The 12835-nt window shown below is 40.3% G+C and overlaps 1 protein-coding gene across 1 annotated transcript in view; it reads right to left on the bottom strand.

Moving 5' to 3' along the window:
- C8A (complement C8 alpha chain) overlaps nucleotides 1-12542 on the bottom strand; it is a 43428-nt gene extending 30886 nt beyond the window's left edge. Inside the window, exons 1-4 of the mRNA XM_089515251.1 lie at nucleotides 12427-12542; nucleotides 4368-4464; nucleotides 3047-3191; nucleotides 283-421 (exon numbers count right to left, since the gene is read on the bottom strand). Of these exons, the coding sequence (XP_089371377.1) occupies nucleotides 283-421; nucleotides 3047-3191; nucleotides 4368-4464; nucleotides 12427-12542 (497 nt within the window). The remainder of the gene's footprint in view (nucleotides 1-282; nucleotides 422-3046; nucleotides 3192-4367; nucleotides 4465-12426) is intronic.
- Between the last annotated feature and the right edge of the window lie 293 nt (nucleotides 12543-12835).

Here is a 12835-nt window from a genome sequence, read left to right as displayed (position 1 = left end):
CTTGATGAATTTGTGTATACCCAGAAATATTTTTGAATTTTTCATTTGAAAAACTTTGCCTTGTTATTGTTGACCTCAACTCTATAAATAGTAGTTTGATATAAAAGGGGAAAGGATAGCTCTTCTGCAATAATATTCATGGAATTCCCCTGCTTCCACCATTTAGGTAAGAATGTGTAAACTTTGTATTTCTTAGCATGGCACAGGATGGCTTAAAAGGAATAATGTCCCTGATATTTAAGCACAAAGAATTATGGTATGAGGTAAAGATCTATAACTCACCCCTGTGCTATTCTTGCAACTCCTGGGATTGGGTCCATATGATCACAGGATGATTCAGCATCCTCACAGTCAGCTTCATCACTCTCATCCCCACAATCAGGTTCTCCATTGCATACAAGGTGGCGTTTAATGCAGCGACCTGCGGTGAAGATATTGATTAATTTTTTTGCTATCTATTTCTAGAGGCCATGTTTGGTCTAACTAGATAAGGTGAGAGTTAATAGTCACTTGCAGAAATCCAGACAGATAATTTGGAGCAGATCTTTCATGTCGTTGCTCAGGTTGCGCTTTTATCACCTTTAAGCAGAGACAGAAGCATTTATGGAGACTATTCTAAGAGGGATATCTTGATGAGGAAAGTGGCTTTCTGTGTATAGCGTGGCATTTCATTTGCTCTTCAGATGTTGCAAAAAGGTATTGTATGCAAAGTGATGAACCATGTCCTTCTCTCTCTCCCTCCTCCCCAACAATCCATCACACACTTTTACTTGAAGCATCTTAAGAGCGCCAGTGAAAAACAGGTGGAACTTTGAACTATATGACTTCAGAAACAACTCAGACCTTAATGGATCTTATTTTGCAACTTGTTGATACTACCTATCAGAGTTCTTCACCTGGGGTCAGGCTGGTGGTCACACATCTAATTCAGTAGCCAAGCATTAGTTAGCATACACTGTACCAATAAATATTAACCTCTGGGAGGAGTGTGCAGGAAAGGTTGGGGCAACACTTCCCTCTGCTTATCAAATAGGATCTGCATGAAAACAGCTTGAAGGATCTATCTTGAATGTTGGTTTCTGAAGGAATAATTACTCTGGGACTTTTGATAGCACACCCTCATGTCATTTTCCTGAGCCAATGTGCATTTGGGGCTCAGAAAAAATAATTCAAACCCTTTAAAAATTGTTGGGACTAATAAGAGAGACTGGACTCTGGTTAGGTAGTAAATTATTTTAGGGAACTATGCCTGTCTAATAATGAGAATCCCTAGGACAAGAAACCGTGTGCCTTATCTGTTCAGATGCTGATGATTTATAAATCCCTGCAAATGAATGCAAGTGTATTGTTCAAAATGTGCCCACAAAGTTAGTTGCAGGGATTTTGACATGTCCCCTTTTGACTGCCATTGCAGTGCAACTGGAAAAATACTTTATCTGGGCAGTTTTTCAGATCTAAATAATGGATTATAAATATAATCTGTGCTTCTTCCTGTCAGGTTCACTTTGTCAGCAGTCCCACGATGCAGTTGTGATCCATGCATATGGTCTTGAAAAGCAGCTGTGCACTTCAAAGTTGCTGCTGCTGAGAAACAAAACCCATCAACTTATAGAATGGGTCAGCACCATGAATTTTCAAAAAGAATTTTTGGAAGTTTGTTTCAATATCTTTTCTAAGGCAGCAATAGTCATGCATCTTTCTCCTTAGAAACAGTTTCTCCTCTCCTCACATTAGTGTGTTAGTGTACTGGTGCAGAAAGTGTCCTTGAAAAATGGAGAAAGATCTTTGCCTGTGACTTCCATTCAAACTCAGATGTAGAAGCACACAATCAATAATCGTCCTGTACTCCCCAAGGAGGCTACTAGGAACTACAGCTTTTCCATATCCGGAATGCAGGGTCAGCTTATGTGAGTTTGGCTCACATCAACAAATAAGTGAAATCTATTTCACTTTAGTATTTTGGAAAGTTATATTTGTTGTTGTTGTTGTTGTTGTTGTTGTTGTTGTGTGCCTTCAGCTATGGTGACCCTAAGGTGAACCTATCATGGGATGTTTTTTGGCAAGATTTGTTCAAAGTAGGTTTGCCACTGAAGCTAAGAGTATGTGACTTGCCCAAGATCACCCAGTGGGTTTCATGGCTGAGCTGGGAACTGAACCCTGGTTTCCAGTCAAACCACTAGTCCACACGGGCTCTCCAAAAAGAATTTTGTCAAAGTGGTGTACAACAGAGATGTAGTCACTTGCAACACTTAAGGAAAAAATGAAACATGCACACAATGTGAAATGCCCATTGCTTTTAATAACAAGAATAAAGTTGTGTCTGGATCCAGATCAGGGCTGCAGCAGATGAAGGGAGACATTTAATTCTTCTCTTCTTTTGAATGTCAGCTCCCAGAAAACCCATTGTCAAGGTTTCTGGGAAGTATGAGCTGCACCTACCCTGCAGAATTAATGCAGTTTGACACTGCTTTAACTGCCATGACCCAGTGCTTAGGGATTCTAAGATTTGCAGTTTCATAAGATATTTAGCTCTGGTGACATAACAAACTACAAATCCCAAGATTTCATAGGATGGATCTATGATAGTTAGAGCAGTATCAAACTGCATTAATTGTGCAGTTTGTCAGTAGCCATAAACAACTGGGGATCCAAGGTTGGAAGCCACTGGTTTAATACAAGCATATATTTGTTATCTCAAACTAATTTCTATTTTGACTATGACCTTGAAGCAAATGCAAATGCCAAAACATAGAACTGGCCCTACGGTGAAAAGGCCCACATGCATGCAGAAAGTGAGCTCTGGTTCTGGAACTTCTCAAGGGCCCCAAGTACTTTAATCCAGAATTGGATTCAGAACCTGCACACTCTCTTTCTGTCCATATTCATTTCACCCAATCCCAGAATGTCCAAGGAGAGGTATTGCAACCTATTTCAGTTTTGCTGCATGAACTGCCCTTCTTGTGAACAGTATGCTGCTCGAAGAAGTTGGTGGTATAGAACATGGTCATTGCATTACTTAATACATCTTTGATGGAGTCATACTCACTACTTGCTTGACACTTAAAATCAGTTCCGCAGTCTTGATTTATAGTACACCCTCTTGTTGGCTCACATTCCACTTTTTCCCAGTGGCTGCCAATACACATGTGTCCATTATATTTGGATGGTTGCAGCAAAGTTCTGTATCTGTACTATAACATGTATTGGGGGGGGGGGGGGGGACATGATGATGTTTCATGAATTATACATCTAAAATGATAAAATTTGAATTAAAAATTAAGAGGCAATAAAACAGATCTATACAATAATTTAACCTAGTAAGAGGAAACATTAATTATTTAGGCATTAAAAATGTAAAACAAATTAAGCCTTTATCAAGACAGTAAAAATTACTTAAAGCACAGTTTGAAGTGCACAGTGATGGAACGTGGAGGAATGAAATTTTAGTTAGCAGTAGCAAAGCATGATTACAACAAAGCTTGGTGTACAGGGGTTTTTCAAGTCCCTCAGAGTATTTACACACCTTAAAAAGAAAATTGTCCATTTAACAAACAGCTCATTTGGGGAAGAACTTGGCACTTACTCTGTGCATGTTGTTATTGTCTGCCTTCAAGTTGTTTCTGACTTATGATAACCCTAAATCAAACCGATCATGGAGTTTTCTGGGGCTGAGAGTGTGAGACTCACCCAAGGTCACCCAGTGGATTTCCATGTCTGAGTAGGGAACTTAATCCTGGTCTCCAGGATTGTACTCCATGCTCAAACCACTACGTCGTGCTGGTTCTCTGTCTAGAATCCAGTAGATGCTTAATCCAAGCAAAACTGAGGGTTGCACTGATGTACGTACTGTTGGGGATATTGTGGAAGAAGTATCCATTACATCTTTCTGCAACACACAAACCCAGTAGGGGGAAATAGAAACCCAGGCTGCATCCACACTGCAAAAACAATCCAGTTTGACACCAGTTTAACTGCCATGACTCAATGCTATGGAATTCTGGTAACTGTAGTTTTGGGAGACATTTAGCTTTCTCTGTCAGAGGTCTCTGGTGCCATAGCAAATACAATTCCCAAAATTCCACAGCATTGAGCCTTGGCAGTTAAAGTGGTGTCAAACTGGATTATTTCTGCAGTGCAGATGAAGTCTCCGACCATCAGCATAAGTATGCTGCTGCAATTTAAAACTCTGCCAACTACCAATATGAACTTGGCTTTAGAGTTTACGCTCAGTGATTTCTGTGGGCTTAAGAGAGGTGAACCTACGTCTGTCATCCAATGCAGCCACAATATTTGATGCTGACTCAAGTGTCTACTTTAACTGCAGGCAGAAATTAAGAATACTTGAATATAGTAAACTGGAGCCTTACTTTTTTGCTTTGACAAGGAAAGCATTCAGTCCATTCTGACCACTGGCTTAGTTGACAGTCAATTGGTGCAGGTGTTTCAGTTTGTCTTCTTGATCTTCTAAACAGAATGAAAATAATTGACAACAGTTAAACTTTCCATATAGTAGACTCTGTGTTGCAATAACATGCCATCAATGGTGAGACTAATTTTTAAAAGATCCATGGTTCTTATGCTAAGTGAACCATGAACAGGTTCATTTTAATACAGATGAGACTACTGAATGTAATTTTGGTGTCTATCAGTATGCAGTCCCATCTAAATAACAACAAACACACCTTTATACACTTTTATACAGTCTCTAGTTCAAGAGACGGCTGGAATCCCAACTGGCCATATTTGACTGGGTCATAGCTCAGTTTTAGAAGAGAAGTACTATACACTGATGGAGCCAGATTTGATCTCTAATACCTCCATGCAGGCTTAGGGAATACTGCTGAAGAGCTGCTGTCAGTAAATGCAGAGAATCAGTCAGAGAGATGAATGGTCTAACTCGATATGTCACAGTTTAGTTTATATGAAATTGTGGTGCTTTAGTTGGTACCCTACTTTTCTATGATTAGATAGTTTCATCTCAGAGCAGATCTGGGGAGGAACTTCATCCATATGTCTTGATAAAAATAGTTTGTTTATTTAAATATTTATTTAATAAATAACATCTGTGGGTGGGTTGCATTTCCACACAGCCACTGAACATATGATGAAGGTGCATAAGGAAGAATAGGATCATGGGAACAAGTACAATTCTTCCCACAATTCAATCAAGTGTCTGCAGTCACTACAGCTAAATTCAGATATTATTTAAAGCAAGTTGATGGAATATGTGAAGGGAGAACATGCTAGCTCTGCTGTATTTCTTGTTAGTACTGTTGCTCTCCTCATGTGAAGAGCAATGTGTCTGAACAGGAGAGGTTCCAATAAGCATAGATCTGTAGAAGACAGGGCTTCTGATTGCATGGAACCTCTCATACAACACTCTCTAGGAGTTCATCTATGTTGGAGAAATGAAATTTGATACCACTTTAATTGCAATGGCTCCATCCTACAGAATCCTGGGATTTGTAGTTTTGTGAGGCACTAACATTCTTTGGCAGAGAAGGCTAAAGACCTTGCAATTTGACAAATCCCAGGATTCCATAGAATGGAGCTACACCACTTAAAGTGGTATCAAAGTGCATTATTTCTACAGCATTAATGCAACTATAGTGAGGAGAGTGCTGCAACTAGAAACTGAGAAGGCAAAGTTAGCTTTCCTTCTTTCTTGCAGGTTGATTCACTAATCTTCATAAATGGCTGAATAGGACTTCTTGATATACAGTAATTGTACAGGAACTCTACAACTGATGGCATGAAGCCACATAGGTGAAAGGTGAGACCTGCCATGATAATCCAATTCCCTCACTTGTATGTGGTCACAGTACATGTAATCATGATGTAAAGGGTGATGGAGGTATTTGCTTTTTTTGGCCCAATTGTAAAGAGCTTTGTGTGGATGAATACCAGCATCTTTAACACGTGGTAAAAGTCAGCTACTGGGAAATCATCTTTCATTGTATAATTTTACACAGTAAGATAATTTCCCACTGGCACATGACATGACTACAGGTAAAATCAGCACTTTCTCAATTTTATGGTAGGGTTGTAGAACATTTCACTTTCCAGATGTTATTGGACAACAACTATCAGTATCCCACATCGGTGGCTATGCTCCCTGAAACTGATGGGAGCTGAAATCCAAAAACACTTGAAGGGCTGCACATCTTCCAGCTCTCTTTTCCAAAGATACAATGAGCCATAGATCAGTAAAATCTGATGAGTGGCGGACATTAGTGCAAATCAAAATCTCAACCACTGCAACTAAACAACAAACTCTGGGAATCGTCTAGACATTGTTCACTGCAGATAGAATGAGTGAAATGTGATTACATGATACACTTCTATCAAATGCTGCTTGGCCAATAATTTTTTAAAAAAATGATATCTGAAAGGTTGCTGAAAGAGCATGGACCACAAACAGAGCAAGAAGTGAGCCTGATAGTCAAGCTGAGAATCAAAATGAAGTTTGTGAACATTCATTTGAGTAGAGATTCCCTCAGGGAAAAAAGCACTTTGTAATATCTATTCAGCCAGGAACACCAGGCCAAGCTGTGCTTTTTCAATGATTTAACAGTATTGAACAAAATTTGCTGCTTTTCAAGCTCCTTTCAGTTCCACCCCCTCAATGTCTTTCACTCTTCTTTCCCTACTCCCCCCTCAAAAATCAATTAACATTCTATGTTCACAAACCATATCTAGACAGTCCTTATGGGGCTGAGGGAGTTACCCTACAATTCCGTTCTTCCCAAAATTGTCTTCTTCAGCACATCTCAGGGTTCCTTCCTCCAAGTCTACTGATACTTCTGTTTTGTCTAGATAGTGTCATTTTTGCTACCTAAACCAACACCACTTATCTCTGAACACTGTATATAGAGAGAGCGAAAAGGAATGGAAGTCTAAAATAAATGCTCTTGTCCCAGTCAGAAAACTGAATACATCAACACTTTTGCAATGTTTGCCTAGGAGGGGTGCCGCCACAATAATGACAGAAGCATAATTGGGAGAAAGGCCACAACTTTATTAATTGCAAGCAGCAATAACAGCATAGGGTTGGCCCAAAGCATGAGGTCAGTATCTGGAACAATCAACCAACACCCCGGAGGCAAAGTGGAATAGTAGCACTTTAAGAGTATAGTGTGATAAATATCACTGAGTCGCGTAATAACGTAATGGCCCCCGCAATGGCCATACGTAACCATTCAGCGTACCCAGGTCCCTAAGGACTCCCGCTCCAGTGCTCCGCAGCCCTGGAGAACATCCCACCCAGATCCTGGCCTATGCTGCCGCCCCCGATTGTGACAAGCAACACCAACCCAAGGGAGGGAGGGTGGGGAGCTGAGCGAAACTGGCCCCGCTTGTTGGGACACGCAACCTTATATAGGCCCTTGTTCAGAGGGAGGGGCCCGACAAGGTCGCTCCTCCCCCCCAAGGCCGCCCAATCCGCTGCCTTGGAGGACCGGAAGGTGCAACCATAGAAATCAGGCCCTCTGGCCAGAGCGACCTCTGGCCGGAAGGCCCACCCGTGGCCCCACCGGCCACCAATGAAAATCCAGGCCACCACCAGCAAGGTATGCTGGGGCACCTCGATGCCTGAGCTGCCCCCAAAGCCGGCGGCGCTCCAGCTGGCGGCAACGCGGCTGCCGGGTGATCCCGGCAGCCATTCTTTGCCATGCTCTTTTTCTCCATTTGAAAAGCTGATGCACAGGAAGGATGTTGTTCATTATTATCACCATGCCTAAAAAGCAGGAGTACCCTGTACCCTCTGTGTGACCCTCTTTTTCCAGTCCCTGTGTCCGCTGCTATGCCAATATCCCCTGCCAAACCCCACCCCAAACCAGTCAATTTCTGTTCCCCCTCTGTATCTTGTTTCACCCACCCCACCCTCATTCCTCAAAACAAAATCATGAGTGGAAGCTTGGTCACTTTTGCAATTAATTTTCATTCTTTTTCCATTTACAGAGCTGATGCAGCCCCCAGTGGAAAATGAAAGAATTTAAGAGCAGAAAGAAAATTAACAAATGTGCCTTTGAAATCTGCCTGCTTTCACCTGAATAGGAATTTAATTCTAAATTAAGGACAGAAGCAAAGAGTAATTTTAGCAATTTTATGGGGAAAGGTTTTCAAAAACTGTGTCATTTTTGAAGACTATTTACATTTTAGGACTTATTTTGACCAAAATTCATATGTGTGGGTTTTTTTGTTTTTTTGTTTGTTTGTTTTTTGTTAAGGAAAAAAAAGCACTTTTGGTGCAAGAAACAGCACAGAACATGCTGTAATCAAAGATTTACTGTGTGCAAAATTAATAGGGATTTTCTCCCAGAGATTGTCTCAACAAATTACAAATCCCTGGATTCTGTAGGACAGAGTCATGTCAGTTTAAGTGGTGTCAATTGGCTTTATTTCTACAGTGTAGGAAAACTGCAAAACACCAAAGATTGTTGTCAATCCAAGGTTTTCTTTGCCAGGATTTACTGACACTTGAGAAACACATTTTAACCATTTTTCCACATATTTTCAAATATTCTTTCCATCCCTGTGTTGTAGGGAATAGAAGAGATAGATAGCTCTCTGAGCCCAGCACATACAGTTAAAATGCCAGGTTGACTATAGGCTAGGGCTCCTAGCAAAAGCAATAGCAATAGTAATACCAAGTACATTTCTATACCACTTACTGATGTACTAAGTAATAATAATAATTAAAAAATTTATTTATATCACGCCTCTCTACAAAATGCAATCGGGGCAGCTTACAAGGTTAAAATATACAGTCCAAAGACCCCCCCCCCCCAAAAAAAAATACAATTAAAAAGTGTGGAATTTAAAACATAAAACATACTTTAAAAACAATTCAATAAACTGTGGTGAAGTCAGAGGTCAGCATTTGATTTTCCTTCTGATGGCCAAGGGACTATTCAGGAAAGGCCTGCCTAAGTGGCTTACAAAGGTTATGCTAATTGCCCCCAACAAGCTAGGTACTCATTTTAGTGACCTATGGAAGGATGCCTGGCTGAGTCGGTCTGGAGACCCTGGCTGGTATTGAACTCACAACCTTGTGGTTAGTGAGTGAGTGGCTGCAGTACAGGCTCCTATAACAAGACTTAACAGAACTTGGAGAAGGAAGATGTAGCATAAAGTTCCAATTCTACAAATTTTGGCCCGGTCCAAAGGGGCGTGAAAGGACGCCCTCATCACATGCAAGGGGCAGTGCTTCTAGATGTCCCTCACCCTTTGCACGTGATGAGGGTGTCAAAATGGCAGTGCCCTGTATAGATGGGCGCTGCCATCATTACGTGCCAGACACATAGCATCCACATGTCGCAGCACCATTATGATGTTGTGACATGATGTCACGCCACAAGAAGAACCCGCTTTTTGTGGGTTCTTTTTGGTCCATGGAGAAGTCCTGTGGTTTGGAGGCTGCGGCTTCCCTGTGGACCAAAACCAGGTGCCAGGAGACCGCCCTTTTTGGGTGGTCTGTACCCCACCATAGTTGAATAAATCCCTATTGCCTACCCACCTCCATTCTCCATCACCAATAAATGGCCATATGGGTTGGGGGAGGGAAAGTAAAGGAGGAGATGTTATGTAGTTCCACCCGATGGAGCTTTATGCTACATCTTCATCCTCTAAGATCTGTTTATTAAAAGTACAGGAACCTTGTCCTGTATTTGCCTTTTTCATGATTCAAACTATTCATAATGTTATAATTCCCTTTATTGACCAACCAAAATGCACAATATATACTTGTTGCAAGCTTTCAAAGCTCCACTGGCTTCTTCATCAGGCAAGATGTTACATTCCAAACAGGAGAAAAAATAGAGATGTTAGTAAGATGCCTGCATTTTGTTATTTCTGTCCTTAGTTAAGATGGTATGGAGGGGGTATCTTTAGCAGGCTGGCCCCTCCTCCTCTGGCCATGCGGCAACTCGGCAAAGTCTAGGAAATTTGAAGTACATTTGCATATCAACAAGGACTCCTCTTTTGCAATCCAATATGTTTCCATGCCCATGAGGCCACAGATCTCTTTTTAGGCAGAGGTCTGTAGGTCTGTTAGCTCTATAAATAAATATGAATGTTGCTATAAAAGATGACTCAGTGGGGTTAGGGGAAGGAGCAGTTAAACAATCTGAAGCAGGGTGGAAAGATGCCAAAGAAATCAGAAGGTTATAATCAAATCTAGTTTTTGGCTTCCCTCTCAGCACCCAAGTGCCAAGATAATGGCTTTTCTGAGTGCATAGGCATTGCATTACAATAGCAAAATAGAATTAAACAACATTAATTCCCATTTAGAAAATACTTTGGGACGTGTAGGTGAAATTAACAGCTATGTACACACCTGGCTTTCTGCTTCAAGTAGTGAACTGAATTTCTGTTGTTTGCCCTACCAACGTAATTCCTAACAGCAGGCTGTGATTGGATTAATCATCCCAGAAGCAATATTGCTTCCCTCTATACTTTCTCAGTATAACTGGGAAAAACACAAATACTTGTATAATCATTATCTGAATAATATGTAAATGGATAGCTGTTCACCATGACACCAAAGTAGACCTTTCTCTCTTTGAATGAATTTTACCTAACATGCAACTGCTGGTGGACATTCAGCTTCATTACAGATTTTTATGTAGAGGTTGAATGGGCACTATTTAGGGGTGTTTTAGCTGTGGATTCCTACACCAACAGGGAGTTGGATTAATTTCCTTTAGGGTCCCTTCTGGTTCTATGGTTCTATATAACCCAAATTATGGAATGACCTGCCGAAGGAGATTCGAAATTCGACACCCCTTTTTAACCCTAGTACGGACTGAGTCCATAGTTTAAGGCGGGCCTTAGTCACCACTCCTGGAGTTTAAATGTTTCCCAGCTATCCAAACCATTCCCAAGCTGGTGGAGAAATCCAAAAGCAACAGCCAGAAATGACTTCTGGTTAACGTTGTCAGCCAATTTGGGGGTGTTCTGGGATTGTTCTAGGATGAATATTGGCTCCTTCACCTGCTGAGGTGGTCTGTCCCATTCTAAATGGAGCATAGAAAAATGAGCAAAGCAAAAAGTATCATTTTCCACTGAGAGACATTACTACAATTTTTATCCTACATATTCTATAAAAAACACATCCAGGTTGATTATTCGTTGAAGGAGAAAGCAAAGTGGTGGTCTCAGAAATCCTTGTTATCATGGATATCTCACCAAGATCTCTTAGCAAGCTCTGTCATTGTCAACTATTAATAAAGATGGCTGACTGACAAGTACAATGAAAACAGCAAAGACTCCTGTGGCACCTTAAAGACCAACAAATATATGGTACTGTGAGCTTTCAAAGGCTATAGCCCATTTTGTTAGACAACAAGCCCGACAGTTTTTCTTGAGAGACTGTGCTATTGGGTGGGAGGATGCGAAGACTATTGATAATTAGAAGAGAGATGGATTCATCAGAAGCCACAGAAGAAAGAGCACTAAATGAAAGACTCAAATGCTCAAGAGAGGATTCTGTGGATACACATCAATGTATCCTAGATCAAATCACAGTGTCTCTATGGACAAACACAAGAATCCAACAGTCAGAGGCCATACAAAATATTTTTTTTATCTGTTCCTGGTGGCAGAAAGATGTAGTGTCAATATCCTTCAGCTTTCCAAAAAGTATTCAGTGAGTTCACCTTCACCTAGATTTTAAATTTGCCTCTTCATTATTCTGTTTTGTTTGATAACTTCATCAAACATCAAAAATCCGTTCATTATTTAGTTTCGGTAAGGATTACTAGAATAAGCCTCCATAATTAAATGTATCTTTTCTTCCCTCTGCCGCTTCTCCCTGCCTCATGTGCCAATTATTACTGATACCATGTTTTGATCTTTTCACATTATATTTCCTTTGGACAAGTTTGTAATTAGCAGCTGGTGAAAGGCCCAATAGAATTTTCTTTTAAACTGTGTGTGTGTGTGTGTGTGTGTGTGTGTGTGTGTGTGTGTGTAAAATATAAGCCAATAAGATACTTAAAATCAAAGCTGCAAAAAATTAGAAACTGTATCTTATTTTCTTTTTTACTTTGGCCTACATGATTCCATTATCACAGAAATAATAAGGAAACTCAACTCATTGTATGTTTAAACAACTTGGCTAAAAGTTAAATATAAAATTAGAAAGTATAAAAGGTGAGAAATGATAAATGGAATTTTGAAAAGGAAAATATGGTACAAAAGGACATTTAATCAAAATGGTATAATTGTAAGGCTGCAAAAATGTGTTGAGTTACAGTGTTATCATCATATTGGGATGGGGCCATTGTATAAATCATTTTCTGCTAGCTTCTTAAAGGTAATAGTACCCATATGCCTCATTCTCAGGTCTGAATTGATGCACTGACCAGATAGACAGCAATTTCTATATGTAAGGCAGTATCTTAAATTACATAGAGATAGACTTACCTCTGGGAAGGCAATCCTGTTAGCTTACTCTGCGCTGCAGCTGTATCCTGACATGATAGTAGATAAGCTATCAAGAAAATCATAGGCGAAAATATCTTACCCAGATGGAACCACATTTTCTTCTAGTGAAAACAAATGTCTTTCAATTTTGGGTTGGAAAACCTTTGGGTACCTGTTCTGGAGACTGCTTTTTTCGGTTCCTTTAAAAAAAAAAAGTATATCATGCCTTGAGTTGTGAATCATTGACAAAAGGGCCAGTCTCTGCTTGAAAAGACACTGCCCTTTGGGTCAGATTCCCAAGTACTGAGCCAAGAGTCATCTGCAAACAGGCTTATTGTTTACAAAGTAAAATCAACAAAACGTTATCAATCTAATAGTGATGGAATCATATTTATTGTCAGGCATAAAG

The sequence above is a fragment of the Sceloporus occidentalis genome, unplaced genomic scaffold (assembly GCF_023333645.1).
Source record: "Sceloporus occidentalis isolate IW3139 unplaced genomic scaffold, rSceOcc1.0.p SCAF_3, whole genome shotgun sequence".
Taxonomy (NCBI): Eukaryota; Metazoa; Chordata; class Lepidosauria; order Squamata; family Phrynosomatidae; genus Sceloporus; species Sceloporus occidentalis.
Note: the sequence above shows the minus strand (reverse complement) of the source record. Positions and strands in the feature narration are given on the sequence as shown.